At 46.5% G+C, this 19,559-nt stretch overlaps 1 protein-coding gene across 2 annotated transcripts in view; it reads right to left on the reverse strand.

Annotated features, from left to right (window-relative positions):
• The window catches only part of Pla2g4e (phospholipase A2 group IVE), a 65,150-nt gene that overhangs the window by 32,626 nt on the left and 12,965 nt on the right, over positions 1–19,559 (reverse strand). The window contains exon 1 of one of the 2 annotated variants that reach the window (XM_052181462.1): positions 6,830–6,925. The exons of the other annotated variant lie outside the window; for it this stretch is intronic. Coding sequence (XP_052037422.1) covers positions 6,830–6,925 — 96 coding nt within the window. Of the gene's footprint in view, positions 1–6,829; positions 6,926–19,559 lie in introns of those variants that run through there. 2 annotated transcript variants of the gene reach the window in all.

A 19,559-nucleotide genomic window follows, 5' to 3' on the forward strand; every position in this document is an offset into this window, starting at 1 on the left:
ACTTGTCTTCCTGACCACCCGCTGTGCAGCAACCCACGCTGTTCTGACATTGTTTATTTTGGCTAATCTTCTACATGGAAGCCTCTAGAGCTGAGACGTGCTGCTTTCCGTATCTCTCTGCTGACATATGCAGATATATAATAATAAATGTGGGTTAGACAGTGAATGTTCTGGCCCAAGCACAGAAGGAATATTAAGAGCATCCCGAGATGTTTCTATTCTCTTTGCCCAATGAATGATTTCTTATTCCAGACACACAGACACAAAAATTTCCCTTGCCTACTGTACTGGCTGGTTTTGTGTGTCAACTTGACACAGGCTGGAGTTATCACAGAGAAAGGAGTTTCAGTTGGGGAAGTGCCTCCATGAGATCCAACTGTGAGGCATTTTCTCAATTAGTGATCAGGGGGGAAGGGCCCCTTGTGGGTGGTACCATTCCTGGGCTGGTATTTTTGGGTTCTATAAGAGAGCAGGCTGAGCAAGCCAGGGGAAGCAAGCCAGTAAGGAACATCCCTCCATGGCCTCTGCATCAGCTCCTGCTTCCTAACCTGCTTGAGTTCCAGTCCTGACTTCCTTTGGTGATGAACAGCAGTGTGGAAGTGTAAGCTGAATAAACCCTTTCCTCCCCAACTTGCTTCTTGGTCATGATGTTTGTGCAGGAATAGAAACTCTGACTAAGACACCTACCCAGCCTGGCAGCTTGCTCAGATGGTAGGCACGGTGTGACTGGGGAGGAGGGTGGATGTTGATGAAGCCTGGGCATCTCGTGCCGGGAGCTTACCACCACCCTGGGCCACAGTTCCCACTCAGGGTATTTGTTGTCTCCCTCGCCTGTCGTGTCCCTTCCCCATAGGACCCATGGATTCCTAGCCACAGTACTTTTCTCCTAAGAAGGCATCTGCCTTCATTTCACCATGCCTTGCTATACATGTCTGTGAAGTCTTGGCTCATGTGCAATTGGCCTCTCTTTCACAATAACAAACACATAGATAATCTTCAAAACGATGACTGATGCCTCCGTCAGTATTGCTAACCCCAGGGACTGGAGCCCTCAGGTTTCTGCTTCTCCCTTGGGAGCTGGACCTGGGGGCACACCCTGAGCCTTGCCTTTGATGCTGGCGTTTAGGTCTTGCTCTTGTTCTTGCTCTGATCACTTGCAGAGAGCCCCGCCTCCGCGAGTCTAGCCTACCTGAAGTGAGCTCCTGCCTTCCTCAGGAGGTCAGGCTCACTTCCCTTAGCAGCTGTCTTTGTCCTCTGTGAGTTGCTTATTAGCTGTGGGTCCACTTTTGTCCTCATTCTACCCTATAACTTTCTGCTTCTCAGGTGCAGACCCACCCAGGGCCCATGCTCCCCAACTCTCAAAGCGTCCCTGTATCTTGTGTAAGCCTGTGGAAGGAACACAGCTCTCTTAGTCTTTCTCCAGTCAAGACTCCTGCCCAGGTTTCAAGATAATATTTAATTCTTCCCTACCTCTGTATGGCAGGTCTTCAGGGACTCATGTTCTTCCCTACACAGGTGCCCTGCCACCATGACAATTGGACAGTGTCTTCCAGTTGCCTCTCTGCATAGAGGCACTGACTTCTCTCTGCCTTGTGAGTTTTACTCAGGGTTTTCGAACAGCCACTGTGAGCCAGGCCCTGGGCTAGACGCTGGGGAGTCAGGGAAGAACCAAGGTAGAGGCTGGGCAGGGTGAGGACAACAGAGAGAACTAGCTGGCCGTGCACTCTTGCTGCCTACAATGGGAATGGTCTTGGCTTTGGAAGCCTCCCCGCAGACCATTGCATTTCCAGACTCTGGAAGGTGCTTCTGGCCCAGGGTCCTAGTCTGGCGAGGTGAGGAGCTCGGCTCCTCTAGGCCTCCCTGAACCAACACAGTGTGAGAACAGTGTCTGTTGTCTTTGGTGCCTTGGGTATTTCTTTGGACTTAAGCCCTTTTGCTTACACCTCAGACTTGAAGCTTTGCCTGAGAATGTTGCTCAGGGGAAGTCCAGCCTGGCACTGTCCATTCCCAGCCTCTGACTGAGACTTATCCTACAGATCCCAAGTCTGTGCAGAAGCTGAGGAGCTGGGGCCCATTCGCCTCACTGAGCACATCACTCCCAGTGCTGCTAGACACTCTGACTTTCTCAGACAGGTCTAGTCTTTTTAAAGAATACTAAGATTGCGGAAAAGCCAAGTTTATGTGAAACGGAGTGGGGGTGTGAGTTCTCACAATACCACCACCCAGGGCCGCCTGTGTTAGCACACACCCATCTTCCTTCTAGACTACCCTAGGGCTCCAGTCTAACCAACAGAACAATGATTCTGAGAAATCCAAGTTCCTAGGTACCTGACAGGGGTCAGGGGTCACATAATTTCAAGATTCATTTCATCTCTCCAACAGTTGCACCGAGAACAGAACAAGATCTGACAGTTGCATGTGTGTCCAAGGATCCCTTCTGAGTGTAACTCTGAAGTCTTCAGGAACAATAAGTTGTCCACATAGCATTCTTTTGTGAGCCCTGTGAGTTGGCCAAAGGGTAAATACAATACTACTTTTATGTGACCTGTGACCTGTGACCTGTGGCAGGACTGCTCTAGGCAGTGAGCTCTTTATTTCTCACCCTGTCCTGGGCATGGTAGGTCCTGGCCTGGCTGAACAAGGAGACAAGCATCACCTTTTTTAAAGGAATGTGTGCTCTCCTGGTAAGGCTCGTTCTGCCCCTCACTTTCTCAAAGGGTGCCTGGAATCTAGGCAGGAACTGCTCTCTCCTGTCTTCTACCCACAGTGCCTGCCGATGGGGGTCGCCATTTCTTCCTCCTCTATCCTACAATACCAGCAACATCAATGACCATGGAGTTAGTACAGGCTACATGTGTGCACATTCTCTGGAGGTGGTGGTGGTGATGATGATGACAGCTTCTTTGAGGCAAAATCTCATGTAGCTGTCCTCAAACTCTTTCTGACGCTGAGTTTACCATATCTCACTTCCTATGGATTTTCTTGCCTAATTTTTTTCTACCACCTTGAAACACTATAGTGATGGGAGAAGAAAAGAGGTCCCTTTCCCCCAGAGTCTGATTTTTGTTTGTAGAGCTGACAGAATCAGTAGGCTGCCTACATGGAGTAGATTTCCTCCTAAGATGTCTCAAACACCAGTGTTAAAAAAAATAACAACCCCCCCAAAACAACCAAAAAAATCTACCACAGACCAGGCTTGCTTAAAACTGAAACCAGTGTGAGTGGCTTGGGATGTAGTCACATCAGTCCTCCAGCCAGCACTGACTGACAGACCTCACAGCCTTCCAACTGCATCTTTAATGGGACATTGTTTACAACAAAGGAAAGAAGCAAACCAGCTCGTTATTTTCTTACCTAAGTTTTAAATGTATTAAAATCTTTGAACCTGATTGTAAATTCCATCCTTTAAGCAATATCCAGCTCTCCTTGGTCCATAGTAAGCACACCCCTTACTCAACAGCAGGTATGCATTGCTTGAGTCGAGGAAGCCTTGCTTCATGGGAAAGTCTTGCCATTTCCATCACGGGTTTGGACTACATAACCCATAATCCTCTTTTCAGCAGAGCATCAGCAGCTACTTCTGTGCCCATTTGTTTCTCATAGAAGATACAGGGAAAGCACTGGGAGGAGGTCATCAGGATTACTGGACAAAGGTCTAGACTGTGTAAAATGTGTTGTTTGTTTGTTTTCTTTTTTTTTTTTACAAACAGTAACCAGTTCTCTTAACTCCCTGACAGTCCTCCCAGCCCCTTTACATTTTCCCAACCATTTCTCCCTCAGTTCCCTAACAGTTTGCTTAAACAATCCCTTCTCCCAGTTTTCCCAATACTGGCAGCTCCAAACTATAACAACTGCTGTAGCTCCTCTGCTCAGCTCAGCTTCTCCTGGCTGAATTGTCACCAGCTGTCACCTCTTCTCACTCTGCTGACCCAGTTCACCTTCATAGCTAGCTTTTTTATATTCCGTCATGTCCCCAGAAATCCAAGAGGCAACCAACACCGAAGGTCATAGGGTCAAACAGTTCTAACAGCTAAGAATTAAAGGGTCAGTTGACTAGCAAGTTGGGATCCTTTAAAGGGCCAGACGTACAAGATAAATCACACTACATGGCCTAGATGCATTTTCAGAGTTAGGTGTAAGACTGTGGAAGTCCCCCAGGAGTGGGTGAAACACACCGGTGATCTCAGGACTCAGGAACCAAAACCAGGAAAACAACTCTCCACCCCCAAACACACACACACACACACACCTCTGTTTGAGAAAGAAGTACACTTATTACTGATAATACCACTTATTATAAGTGGTATTAGTTGATCAAACATTCACACCTCAGAGGAAGCTGATGTATGGTAAAAAGATACAATAGAAGGGCTAGAAGATGGTTCAGTGCTTAAGAGCACTGGCTGTTCTTCAAGAGAACCCAAGTTTGAGTTCATCAGCTCACAACTATTTGCAACTCTAGTTCCAGGGGATTAGACACCCTTTTCTGGCCTTCAAAGGCACTGAATGCATGTGGTACACAGACATACATGCAGGCAAAATACCCCTACATATAAAACAAAAGTATTTTTTTAAAGATGCAATAGAACACAGCACAGTGTCTACGAATATACTGATGGGAACCAGAAACCAGTCAGATTAAGTAGCCCAGATACGTGGCCAAAAGCTTAGAGACTTGGACGAGCCCAAGCTTGGCTAAGTCTGGGTACAGGGCAGAAGTTAGTATGCTTAACTACAGGCATGACCAGGCACTGGGCTTTGGAGCTATGTCCCTGGGATAAAGGCAGGTGGACTCCTGAGCTCAGAGGGCACTTGGCAGACCCTGGGAGGAGCCAGATGCACTCAGGGCCTTGGAGGTCAAGGCAGGAACTTCAGGACAAACAGCATAGAGGTTCATTCAGCCTCTGGAACAGTCAGCACAGCTGTGCCAGAGACGAGAGCTGGACAACAGCTCTGAGAAGGCCATGAAGGACAGGGAGCCAGAATGTTTCTGCTGTAGACATGCACAGTCCGCCTTCCTTCCTGGCCTCAACCTCGATATTGTCAGGATTCCATTTTCCTCTTAAGATAGGAAACATTGCCAGCTCATACAGGGGCACAGGGGATGGGAATCTATGGATTATCTGCTTAATGTTGTCATTCTCCCTAATTTTACAGATATGACTCTTGGGGGCATGAAGAAGAAGGACATCTATTATAGTCCCATGGTATGCCCAGCCCGTTCTTGCCTCTGCCCCTGAACCAGCTGCCTTGCATAGGGTCTTACTTAACCCTCTGGCCAGCCTCCAAGGAAGACATTAGCCTTGCCTTATGGAAGAACAGACAGGTTTTAGGAAGGCTACATATCACAAAGGCTTGCACAGTCAGAAATGATGAGGCTAGAATGAAACCAGGACTCAGGGCAAACCTTGCCTGTGTGCTTTTTATCTGTTGAGTGACTCCGGCTAAACATAAGCAATGGTCATGACTAGACAGTTTAATAGCAGAAGCAACCATAAGACCATCACTTCCCCTTAGTCGGTGTCCCTAGACCCAAGGACCCAGCCGTTTCTGCTAATCAGTCAAAAGCAAATTAGTTACTTTACAAACAGCCTACCCACATCTCTGCCATAAGGCTCCTGGATAGGAGAGGCCAGGGACGGTCTGACCACTAGGTTTCAGAAGTGATGGGTTCAGTGCTTATCCAAGCCAGGCATCCCCTCCCTACCCCACTGCCCAGGCTTGAGTTCCTGGAGAGAGGATGACGGCTCCTTTCCCTGGGGCATCTCAGGGCAAGCTGGGCAGGTGAGGCCACTTCATCTCTCAAGTTAGGCGTAGTCACTGGCTCCCTCCTAGCCCAAATTTCTGGAGGGTCAGTGAGGGATAAATGCTGATTAGAGGTCCTTCTAGTTACCCAAGCCTTTTGGGGGAGATCCAGGAGTCAATGTCAATCCCATTCAGGACAGCAACAGGACCCTGTCACAATGCAACAGGGAGTTCCTCCCTAGGCTCCGTGGAGACTGGCCAATGTCTCCACTGTCACAATGCAACAGGGAGTTCCTCCCTAGGCTCCGTGAAGACTGGCCAATGTCTCCAACTCCTGCTCTAAAGGAACAAAATCCTCTTGGGGCTTTATTCAGTCTCTTCAGTGGTTTAGTACAGGCTGGCCAAGGGCACACTACTTTGCTACTGATAGTCCTGTCCATGGTGTGCTTACAGCCAATGGGGAGGTGGAGAGCATCTCCCCATTGCCCAGACAGGAAAATAAAGACAGATTTGGTCTCAAGCAGTAGCACCTTGACAGAGCCAGGGATTTCCCTGGGAGACTTGAGAGTTTGTCTAGACCTAGGGACCTTGACCGTACATATGCCCAAGGGGGCATCTGACAGCAATTAACTGTCAGTACACCAATTCTCAAATTTCAAGCCACCCCCATACCACACACTCATAAAGCACAAAAGTTTAGGATGCCCACAAGGTTAATGACCAGTCACTACTAAGACAGGCCACACATAGATTCCCCCTGGAAGAGCTATGCATTATTCACACTGGATACTGGCTTGGCCCTGGATAGCCCAAAGTCTCTGCATGCAGCTTTGTAACACTTGTAAGCATGTTCAGCTGTGCCATCCCTAGCTAGGAGCCCTGGTCCACACTTGGCTAAAGCACCTCTCTCTTGTGATAGGTAAGAACTCCCAAGCCAACCTCTCTACATATACAATGCCCACGAGTCTCCCTGGGACCTGGCTGCTTCCCTCACTCGGTCCCCAGACTCCTCATCTCCTGGTCACACCTCCCTGGCCACCTGCCTCTGGCCCCAGGCTGCCCACCACCATCACTGCATCCTCACCTTCAAGGCACAGGAGGCCAAGTACCTGCCATCTTCTGCTTGGCACGGATCTGACAGGGAGTGCGAAACCCAAGCAGGCATCTGCCTCTGAAGCATCGTGGCGGCTCTCCAGCTGGATGGTAAGATGAGGAATTTATATTCTGACTCAGAGCTCCACCCTCCTGGCTGCCCCTGGGCAGTGGCTGGGATGGCTCGGGGAGGGGCTAAGGGTGGGTAGTAGACAAACGTGCTACCTGGGCTAGGGTCTTAGCACCAAAGGAACCATGGGTCTTCAGATCTTGAAAATACAGAATGCAGTCAGGGTTCTGGTCACTGGGGTCGGCCATCTGCTGGCCCGGTTGCTCAGAATAACCAGGCTATGGCCATAGGATGGTAAAAAGGACATTCTGGGCTTTTGGCACAATTCTGCTAAGATGTAGGAAAGCCCTATCTCTTCAGTTCATGAAGATGAATGCCTAACTGGGGGGTGAATGATGCTCTGCCTCAGGACCAGGAACTGTGGGGCAGATACGTCTCAAGATACAGGGACCAAAATTCAGGTCCTTAGAGCAGAGGGTGAAGAAAGAAAACACTTCCCCAGCTATGTAAGAAGAAGGTCTAGGCCGTGAGTTCTGCTACCCTCCTGGGAGGCCTGGGAGGAGAGAGCATCAGCTCGAGCACAGCTTGGAGTATGAGTTACTCCACCTCCCTGATTCTTATCTCTGCCTGTGTTGGCTCACCTCTGGCTTGCCTGAATCCACACTGGGAGTTTCCTGTCTGTGCTCTTGCCTGAGGCTCGACAACCGGCTTTTCTGGCCCATAGATAGGATATATTTTGGAACTATGGGTGAGACCTGAACAGAGGGATGGGCAGATGGTGGTCGGCAGCACCTTGGGAACCCTTTTGGATTCCTAACCCCAGAGAGAATAGACCCTTTATTTAGCTTGTCGACCTTGAAACTTCCATTGTCATCAGCCCCACTGTCACGAACAGAAATACAATTCCCATATCCTTTAATAGGCTTCACAAATTCAGCTAAGCGTATGCACCTAGTAAGCACTTACTGTATGTATACTACTAAACACAGAAATTCCAGACTTAAAGTTGCAGACAGTCCAGCTGGGGACCAGATACTTCTAACTCCTCAGCAGTTCTGAGGTTTGGATCTCCCTAGGGTCCCAGGGATCCTAGAAGGATCAACATAAATCCTTCACATTTTGGGGAGCCATGTGGTTTGCCGAGTTGTAACCAACTGTAGGACACAAGGATGGACCATGGATTGAGGTTGGAGAGGGACAGCGTGGTTCCAAGAAGGCTTCATGGAGGAGATGACATTGGAAGTAGACCTTATAGAGTAGGATTTCAACAGCTAATGATGGGAGGGAAAGGCATCCTGGGAGGCAGGAACAGAATGAACAAGAGCAGGGTATGCTTAGATATGCAAATGACTTACATTACATGAGCATTATGGGAGATAATATAGGCAGGCGGAAGAGATGGAGATGTGGGAAGTTGCGAGCTGGGAAGGAGCAAACCTGGAAAGACAGAGTAGGGCTTGTGACCTCCTTCCGCGCTCCCCCAAGCTGGTTCTTAGCTGTATGACAGCATTCTACAAACCATGGACTCAGAGTGGCCTCTCAAAGGCCGTGATTTAAGATTTATTCTCTAGGCAATAGGGAACCATCAGTGGTTTCTGGTCAGGACAGAACGTTCAGAGTTTAGAACTTTCAGAAGGAAAGGTTGATTGGCGTTGAAGCAGAGGAGCCATTGGGAAGTGATAAAGGATTCGCTTAGGAAAGGGCAATGGACTGGGAAGTCAGAGGCCAGGAGAGCAGAAGGTGGATCAGGAGGTGCTGTGGCAACCTGACCACAGTACTACTCTGTCCTCAAAGCAAGGGAGGCTCCTCTACTCCATATCCTCTGCCCCTCCATCCTTCCCAGTAAGGTCTGCTGAGGGCAGATGCACCACTCCAAGACATTCCTCATGGCTTAGTATTAGGCCCTCTACCGGCTACAGAAGCCAGCCATATGCCCTGCCAACCCCCCCCCCCACCCCCGCCTCCCCAGGCACTCCATCCATTCTGAAAGTTGCCTCATCACTTACCAGTACCTCAAGACCAGAGTCTCAACTTATTTCAATTGGGTTAAATCAGTTGAATAGAAATAAGGGTGCTGTGGTGGGAGCTTCTTCTTCTACACCTTTCCTGGCACTTCTGACCTATGTGGAGCCTACCTCTCATGGTGGGGACCCAGTGGGCACATGGATAAGAAGCCACTTCCCATCATCCTGCTCCTCCACTCCCACTGGGAAGCCATGGCTCTGGCTCTGCTTCATGAGTTGTCACATTGGCTGGGACATTGCGTAGCAGATGTTTGGCTTATGGAACCCACTGAAGGTAGAAGCAGCAGCAACGGTGTGTGCACGCATGTTCTCAGACAGCAGCAACGGTGTGTGCACGCATGTTCTCAGACAGCATCCAGTCACCCACATGCATTTCAGGCAGGTTACAGAAGTTAAAGATCCGATCCAGGCCATCACATGTTGGTCCCCAGATGTTCGATGAGTCACACTTCGCATCTGGCTTGGGTCTCTTGTGCAGCAGGGCCATCACATGTGCAGGATCATGGAGCATGCAGTTAGAGGATACATACACTCCGTCATTCACATACTACAGCCGAGGAGCAAGCATTTGTAGCTTGTGTATTGGTGGAACGGGCCTAAAGCTTATGTTGTGACCCAATTTGGAAATAAAGTATCTTGAAATAATTGGGCAGCAGGGAATGTTTGCAAGTATCTCTTAAGGAAGGCACACATTTCTACACAGGCCGCTGTAGCACAGCAGCGAGGAGAGGTGGGTGGCACAAGGCTGTGCCCTCGCTCTGTACAGCATCAGTCTGCTTAGCCCATCCCAAGTGTGTGCAGTTGGCTGTGAACTTTGGTGCCCACAGTCTGTTGGTAAAGAATGTCATCTGCCTAGTGACCTGTTGGCCCAGCCACTTCCTAGGGAGAGCATCTGAGGCTCTTTGAACCTTGCCTGCAGAAGCCCTGATTGTTCCCTCAACCCTTGACTTCACCTGCATCACCACCTTGTAACAGCTGGAAGGATCATACAGCATTTGACAGTCAACTTCCTGTAATAAATTCAACAACAGAGAAAAAAAAAGAAGTCACTTCCCTGCTATGTGCCTGCTTCTGAGCTGACTGCCCAAGAAGGTTTTGGAATGAGACAAGAAGCCATCATAGAAGGAAGGGGTGAGGATGGGGCGGAATTAAAGCCTGTCGTCCCTTCTGAGGACTCTGGAAAGGTGGAAGTGAGCTTAGACGTGAGTCAGAAATACATGGCAAAGAGGAATTATCATCACGCCCAGAAAAACCTTGGTCATTTAAGGGAGCTGAATAGATGATAAAAATGTCTTTACAGGGCTAGAGGAATGGCTCAGTGGTTAAGAGCATGTGCTAATCTCATAGAGAACCCAAGTTTAATTCCAGCATCTACACCAGGCAGCTCACAGTGACCTATAATTCTAGCTCGGGGTGGGGGGGGTGGGGGGAGGGGTTGGGACCCTGTGAGCACCTGCACAAAGTCACACACAGACATGCACATATAATTTTTTAAGCAAAAAAAAAGTTTGTTTAAAGGGATGGCAGCACATATATGTTATCTCAGTACTGGGGGGGTGTGCACATATGTCACACACACAATTGGCAATGCAGATTGACAGGGAAAACATAAACTAACAGATGAGTTGTAGACATGATGGCTTACATGGAATAAAAATAAGAATACTTCACTTAGTGCAATATAAAAAGATGGGCTGTACTCCATTTTTTAATAGGGTTATTTGGTTTTCTGGAGTCTAACTTCCTGAGTTCTTTATATATATTGGATATTAGCCCTCTATCTGATGTAGGATTGGTGAAGATCTTTTCCCAATTTGTTGGTTGCCGATTTGCCCTTTTGATGGTGTCCTTTGCCTTACAGAAACTTTGTAATTTTATGAGGTCCCATTTGTCAATTCTTTTTTTTTTAATTCAATATATTTTTTATTTACATTTCAAATGATTTCCCCTTTTCTAGCCTCCCACTCCCCGAAAAAATGGAGTACGGAGTTAAACAAAGAATTTTCACCTGAAGAACTTCGGATGGCGGAGAAGCATCTTAAAAAATGCTCAACTTCATTAGTCATTAGGGAAATGCAAATCAAAACAACCCTGAGATTTCACCTTACACCAGTCAGAATAGCTAAGATTGAAAATTCAGGAGACAGCAGATGTTGGCGAGGATGTGGAGAAAGAGGAACACTCCTCCACTGCTGGTGGAGTTGCAAATTGGTACAACCACTCTGGAAATCAGTCTGGCGGTTCCTCAGAAAACTGGGCACCTCACTTCCAGAAGATCCTGCTATACCACTCCTGGGCATATACCCAGAGGATTCCCCACCATGTAATAAGGATACATGTTCCACTATGTTCATAGCAGCCCTATTTATAATTGCCAGATGCTGGAACGAACCCAGGTATCCCTCAACAGAAGAGTGGATGCAAAAAAATGTGGTATATCTACACAATGGAGTACTATTCAGCCATTAGAAACAATGAATTCATGAAATTCTTAGGCAAATGGATGGAGCTAGAGAACATCATACTAAGTGAGGTAATCCAGACTCAAAAGGTGAATCATGGTATGCACTCACTAATAAGTGGATATTAACCTAGAAAACTGGAATACCCAAAACATAACCCACACATCAAATGAGGTACAAGAAGAAAGGAGGAGTGGCCCCTGGTTCTGGAAAGACTCAGTGTAGCAGTATAAGGCAAATCCAGAACAGGGAAGTGGGAAGGGTTGGGTGGGAAAACAGGGGGAGGGAAGGGGGCTGATGGGACTTTCGGGGAGTCGGGGTCCAGAAAAGGGGAAATCATTTGAAATGTAAATAAAAAATATATCAATAAAAAAAAAGATGGGCTGTAAGTAGGATTGACACATGAGGGATCAAATATCATACTGATAGAAAGCAGTATATGTGTTCTAGTAACAGGAAAGATGCTCTCTGTCTTTTTCTGTCTGTCTCTCCCTCTCTGTCTGTTTCTCTGTCTCTGTCTCTCTCTCATTGAACACTGGCCTCATTCATGTTAGGCATGTGCTTAACCAGTGAGATATATACCTCAGACACCAGAGATTAATTTTCAACAACCATTTTGATATCATTAACCATAAAGCAAAAAATGTTTCTAAAATTGATTGCATAAAATTTGAGTATTTTAAGTCAGGCATGGTACTAATCACTAATCTCATCACTTGGGAGGTAGAGGCAGGAGGATCAGAAGTTAAAGATTGTCCTTAGACACAGATGAAATTCAAGGCCAGCCTGGACTACATGTGACTGTCTCAAAAAAACAAAACAAACAACAAAGAAGAAAAGAATTAAACATTTCTATATAGTAGAAGACATTAGCTGACAGAATATATTTGAAATGAATGCATTTGCAAATCATCAGATGATTAATATCTAATTCACAAAAGATCCTGACATAATTCGTAAGAAAAAGATGGCCGCGATCAAGCTGGAGGGATCTCAGTGGCTAAACACTTGCTGTTCTCAATACCTATTTTGGGCAATTCACAACTCCAGTAATTCCCATTCCAGGGGATCTGCCACCATCTTCTGACCTCTGAGGACACACACACACACACACACTCACAAAAATAAAAATAAATATTTTTAAAAATTTTCAAAATTAAAAAACCCAAAGATTTAAACCTGTGGGTTTCAGAAGGAGAAACCCAAAAAAGTGAGCAGGCACAGGAAGAGATACTCAAAATCATGGATATTTGCTCTGCAGCTCTATAGGAAGCAAGTCAAGTGTTTAACTGATGGTACAGGCAGGACCGACTTCCTATGCAGAATAAAGTAACAGAGCACGCTCCCTTAAATGCTGTAATTAAAGAGATGACACATGGAAGAGAAGACCAACACAGAATAAAGACAAAGAAATAGGATTTTTTTGAAATGTGAAGTTTCACCACAGCTATTAAACTGGAAAACTGTGAGGCAGTTGAATGATGGCCAATGTTGGTGGTGATGTGGAGATGCATTGGGTCCCCATGGAAGAGAAGACTGAAGCTACAGTTGATCTGGGATTGTTAGTCAGTGTGGATGTTGCTATAGCAATGCCAGTTCAAACACCCCCCCAGGGCCACAGGGGGTTGGGACTGACAGGCTGAGCCCTATGCCTGGATCCAGCCTCCAGTGACACAAAAGAGCAAAGCAGGAGCTTCAGGGCTGGCTCAGCACCTGGGAGCACCTGCTGCTCTTGCAGAGGACCTGGGTTCAGTTCCCAGCACCTACAAGGTGCTTCACAACCGTCTGGAACTCCAGTTCTGTCTTGTGTGAGACAGGGTCTCTCGTTCACCGCTGCACACACCAGGATGGCTGGCCCTGGAGCTTTTAGGGACTGTCTTGACTTAGACGCTCATCTCACTGTGGAAGTCCTGGGATTGAAGACATTGAAGCTTCCCATGGGTTCTGGGGTTTGAATCCAGATCCTCGTACCTGATGCTTTACCCCTGCCTCTCCACCCCAAGCCACCTTCCCAGACTCATTTTCTTAGTGTCAACAATGCCTGTGACTCACAAATATTTTCCCGCCTCCTTTGACTTTATAAGCCTGCGAAGCCCTACTCAACAAACTGCAGAGCACTCGTGTCCTCAGACCAACATTTCTCAATCTCACGAAGTCCCTACTAATAAAACATGTCACCTCTTGTCTCAATTAGATAATTGGCTTTATTTTTTCTGCTCCTGACTCTCTTATTCATGAGGTAAGATTGCTAGGAGTCTTTGGTACGTTTGTATTGATTCCATCACTGTCTCCATGGTGAGGGTAGCCTTGTTATTGTGTCATGGTGAAAGATCTGGTTTCTGTCACATACAAGCCATATGAACTTGAGTGGGTACGTTCACCTATTGCCAACTTTCTCCATCTGTAAATGGAGGGGCACAATAGAACTCCCTCCGAAAGTGGTTGTCAAGACTTGGGGATACAAAGGGCTTAGTTGGCACATGTCTGGCTAGGGCGTCAATCATTTTTCTCAGTTTGATTGATTTTTGAAATAGCCTAGGAGACACACTTCTAGATATGTCTGTAAAGTTGTTTCCAGAGAGGTAGAAGGAAGACCTACCCTGAGGGTGAACAGTGTCTTCCATGGGCTGGGGTCCCAGACTAATAAAAAGGAGGATGTGAGGTGCGTAATAGCACTCATTCCTCTCTGCTTCCAGACCTGACACATCATGACATGGATCCTGAGCCGCATGATCCCCAACATAAGAAGCTGTGCCCTTAAACCATGAGCCAAGTAAACCTTTCCTTAAGTCATTCCTGCCACGCATTTTGTCACATAAGTGTGAAAATTAGTTAATCCTCTGACCCCGAGTAATGCTTGGCTGTTGATTGAGATGATCCACAACTTGGGGGACACCATCTCTGAGCCAAGGGGTGAGTGGAAAAAATAACACAAAGGTTTTCAGGGTGATTGGGCCATACATGAGGAGCTCAGGTGAGCTTTCCCAGAGCTTGGCTAATGGGGACAAAGACTCTCCAGAGGAAGAAGCATGTGACCTTGCCCTTGAAGGAAGAGTCGAGCCACATGAGTGCGGAGAAGGAAGGGCACTGTCAGGTGAGATAGCAAAGGCCAAATAGATTTGGAGAAAAAGATTAAAGACTCAGCTAGGGAGACAAAGAGTCAGGGTCCCCTGGTGTGACTCCAGGAAGGGCTTTGAGGAGGTAGTAATTTTAAAAAGAGCAGGTTTGAGCTGGAGACATGGCTTAGTGGTTAAGAGCACTGACTGATCTTTCAGAGGTCCTGACCTACCAACCACATGGTGGCTCACAACCATCCATAATGAAATCTGATGCCCTCTTCTGGTGCTTCTGAAAACAGCTATAGTATACTTAGATTAAAACAATAAATAAATCTTTAAAAAAGAAAAAGAAAGGAAGGAAGGAAGGAAGGAAGGAAGGAAGGAAGGAAGGAAGGGAAGGGAAGGAAGAAGGAAGGAAGGAAGGAAGGAAAGGAAGAAAGAAAGGAAGAGAAAGAAAGAAAGAAAGAAAGAAAGAAAGAAAAGAAGAAAGAAGAAAAGAAAGGAAAGAAGAGAAAGAAAGAAAGAAAAGCAGGCTTGAAGCCAGGTGTCACCATGGGCTATTCAGGTGGTAGTACAGGTCAATAATCCTTGCACTTGGAAGGCAAAGATCTCTGAGAGAGCTCAAGGTCATAGTAGGTTCTAGACAAGCAAGGAGCTACATAATGAGACCCTTTATCCAAAAAAAAAAGTAGAGAATGATGGTGGAAGATGCTCAAGCAACCATGAAGCACAGGTGAGGGCACCTGCATACATATGTACACACCTGTGCATGCGTTACACATACACACAAACCACCTATGAAAATAAAAAGGGATCAAGTCCTTCAGGATGACAGGTGACTGTCATTTCTGTGTGGCCTAGTGTGAATAGGAAGGCATGCATGCCTCTTTCAACAGCCAGTGTGGGCTTCCATGGGAATGAGTCATGGCTTGCCAAAGGTCCATTGGTCATCAAAACCTTTTCTTCTACTTCCGAGGCACAGTCCTCTTGCCTAGCTCTGCCGACACATTGGTTTCTAGGGACATCTTTTGTCACAGAGTCTCTGGTTGCCAGTCTGGGCCCTGTGCAACAGGGCTTTGGAGTGGGATTGGCAGAAGGGGATTTGGAGGAGGGCCGGGTGTCCGAGGGAGAGGTGGGGAGGCTATTTCACTTTGCCTCTGGCCCTCCCCTGACCTAGTCAGAGCGACCTGCGACATCTGTGTTCTGATTGCATCAAAGTCCTCTGCAGTCAGCCTGTTACAGATTGCCCCATCTGCCTCACATCACGCAGTTTGGAATCAACTTTCCCAGAGTGTCGAATAAACACCATCATTCCATTGCTTTTCTGTGCCCTGGCTCCTTTTGTCCAGGTCAGTGACATTTACTGGGATTTCTGGGTGTAAACACATTCATTCTTTTCACTGCTGTGCAGTATTCAACTAGCAACATTCCAGTTTCTTTTCTTTCTTTCTTTCTTTCTTTCTTTCTTTCTTTCTTTCTTTCTTTCTTTCTTTCTTTCTTTCATTTCTTTCTTTCTTTCTTTCTTTCTCTCTTTTGGTTTTTTGGATTTGGTTTTTTTTCCAGACAGGGTTTCTCTGTATAGCCCTGGCTGTCCCTGGAACTCACTCTGTAGACCAGGCTGGTCTCGAACTCAGAAATCCGCCTGCCTCTGCCTCCCAGAGTGCTGGGATTATAGGCCTGCGCCACCACTGCCCAGTTTAACCAGTTTCTTTACCCATCAGTCGAAAAGCAACATTGTTTCTCATGGTTAGTTGTTAGGGATAAAGCTACTATACATATCTGTGCACAGGTTTTTATGCAAGACTGTTTTGGTTTACTTGATTGCATCCTTGAGTGAAGTGGCTAGGTCTGATTTTTTTTTTAATTTGGTTTTTCAAGACAGGGTTTCTTTGCATTGCCCTGGCTGTCCTGAAACTCACTCTGTAGACCAGGCTGGCCTCGAACTTAGAAATCCTCCTGCCTCTGCCTCCCAGAGTGCTGGGATTACAGGCATGTGCCACCACCGCCCGCCTTAGGTCTGATGTTTTTAGTGATACCATGTCTGGGCTAGAGTGAAAATCTCCCTTACCCTGCTTGATTCTTCCTCCTTTTCTCAGTCACTCCCCTCTCCATTTCTTCCTTTTGCCTCTTTTTGCCTCCTCCAGCTCTCTGCCTCTCAAGTCAAGTTCCTAGGCAACTCCCTAGAGTGGGGTTCTCAATGCCCTAATGCTGTGACCCTTTAATACACTTCCTCAAGTGTGGAACCTCACCACAAAATTATTTCTGTTGCTACTTCATAACTGTAATTTTGTTACTGTTATGAATCATAATGTAAATATATGCCTTTCCTGATGGTCTTAGACAACCCTGTGAAATGGTAGGGGCCGAGACCCACAGGTTGAGAAATACTGTACCATATCCTTAAGCTACAAAGAGTATCTCTTGAAGAGAGGCATTGTTGAAGCACTGGCCAGCATTTAGAAATCAATAGAGCAATTCCCAAATTCTGAGGATGGATTATATTGAGACTACTGGATATACTTATTGGAAGTAGAATTTATGTGTGAGATCAAAATAAATATCAAAATTAAAAATTTTCTGACTTTTAAATTCTCTAGAATTATGACCTACAAACACTTTTCTGAGTATTCTAAAATTATGGCTCAGTGGCTGAGAACACGTAGTGTTCTTTAGAGGAGCCAAGTTTGCTTCTCAGCATCCTTCTCATGTAGCTCACAGCCAGCTCACAACAGGGTTTCTCTGTATAACAGTCTTGCTGTCCTAGAACTCACTCTATAGACCAGGCTGGCCTCGAACTCACAGAGATCCACCTGCCTCTGCCTCCAGAATATTGAGGTACTATTATTTTTAAAGATTGGGGTGAGATAATGACAAAATTTCAAAAGGAAGCAAAACTTTAAAATATACTAGAACATTTTTTTTCAAAATTATAACCCTTACATGCAACTATAATTAACTACTAAATACTCCTATAAAACAATTTTCATATGAACCACAATAACAAAAGACAGACAAACAAATTTAGGGAAAAAATTCAATGGAGCAGACAAATCAATAAAGAAATAAACCAAGAAAGCAACACAAAAGATAATATTTCAGTAATAAGTAAGTCCAAATAAATCTGTGGTAGGTGATTGTCCAGTTGTCTGGATTCAGAGTCAACTGGAGGCCCACCTCTGGGTTTATCTGTGATACTGTTTCCGGAGAGGCTTAACTGAGGAAGAATGGCCTCCCTCAATGTGGGTGGTGTGAGCTCATTGGCTAGGGCCTTGGACTGAAGGAAAAAGAAGCTCAGAGGAAGTCCGTGAGCACAATCACGCCTCGCTCTGCTGTGTGGGAAAGGATGTGATGTCCACAGCAGCCATATGCCCTGAACTGTAAAACCATCCAAAAGCATGAGCTACAAGGTCACAGGCAGTTGGGAAGTCAGCACTCCAGTTCTTCTGTGTGGCTAAGTGGATGTGATGCTCCCACTAAATTGTCTTCTAAATAAGTGTGTGTATACACAGAGATTCGTGTTTACTAGATTTGGGTGGAGCAGCTCCTTCCTCCCCTGCCAGCAGGCAGTGATAGCTGAACAGATTTCTAATTGGTCGAAATGATGAGAAGAAGCCACTGTGCAAATCTCAGCCACAAATGGGGCTTCTGTTATCACTCCATAAAAAGGCGCAGGGGACACCAGGGAAGATGGAACAGAAAAAAACACAAAGGTTGGGGGGAAGAGTGGGGCCTGTCAATATCCTGTCATAGCAAGAAGAGGAGCTCATGGGATGCTGCCCCTCCCTGAGGATTTATTGCTGCTAACATTTGCAAGAGGAGTGAGGAACATTTTTTTCAACAGTGAGGGCCCATGGTAGGATGCCCGTACTCCTGCAGTAACTCATGTTCCTTTAGGCAATTCTAACGAAACTCACTGAGTCTCAATCTCTCTCTCTCTCTCTCTCTCTCTCTCTCTCTCTCTCTCCCTGGAACTTGCTCTTGAGAGTAGGCTGGTCTTGAACTCACAGAGATTCGCCTGCCTCTGCCTCCTGAGTGCTGGGATTAAAGGCATGTGCCACCAAGCCCATCCCAGTTCCCATTTGTATTTTTAAAAAAATTATTTATTTCATTTTATGTGCACTGGTGTTTTGTCCGCATGTATGTCTGTGTGAGGATGTCAGATCCCTGGAACAGGACTTATAGACAGTTGTGAGCTGCAGTGTGGGCATTTGGAATTGAACCCAGATCCTTTTGAAGAGCAGCCAGCGCTCCTAACTACTGAGCCATCTCTTCAGCTTCCTAGGTCCCATTTCTTAAAATGGGATTTGTTTGTTGTTTGTTTGTTTAACAGAGCTTTATGTAGCTGTCTAGGAAAACTGACTGTCATGCTGCCCTTGTCATAGCTTAGAACTGACTCAGCCTTACCAGTCTTCCACAAAAACACCAGTAATGAGAATGGAAAATCTTGGACAACTCCCAAAGGATCCCACCACCAGCTGTGGACAATCAACTGACCTTAGACATTTCTAGGAAGCAGAGGGCTCTCTGGTGTCAGGCTTGAAACCATGGAACCATGCTTTCAGACTTATCCATGAAATTGTGAGATTAAAAAGCAGTGGGGTTGTTAGCCAGCTGTGGTCGCACAAGCTCGCCCTCTTTCACCTCAGTGATTCTCAACCTCTTCATGCCGTGACCCTCTGGTACAGTCCCTCATGTTTAGGTGACCCTGGTCATAAAACTATCTTCTCTGCTACTTCATAAGTGTAATCTTACCACTATTGTAAACCGTAATATAAATATCTGTGTTTTCTGATGGTCTTAGGTGACCCCTGTGAAAAGGTCACTCAAGTCCCCTTCAAAGGGGTTGGGACCCACAGGCTGAGAACCCCTGCCCTAGCGAGACAACAGAAAACCCTCATCCTTGGTCTAAAGCCAAGCAGCTTCTGGCCAAGTCTCCTGAAAGCCATTCTGCAGCCAGGAGCCTCCCCAGACGCTCAGTCAGAGGTTGGGCAGATCTAGCAGGTTCTTCTCTGGGTTCATTTGGCCAGGCGGGGTTAGGCTGGACTCTATGAAGACCTGGCTGAGAAAGTTTCTTCACTGGGGTCTGTCTTTTGACCGACTTTGATTC

Source organism: Apodemus sylvaticus, chromosome 5, assembly GCF_947179515.1.
Source record: "Apodemus sylvaticus chromosome 5, mApoSyl1.1, whole genome shotgun sequence".
NCBI lineage: Eukaryota > Metazoa > Chordata > Mammalia > Rodentia > Muridae > Apodemus > Apodemus sylvaticus.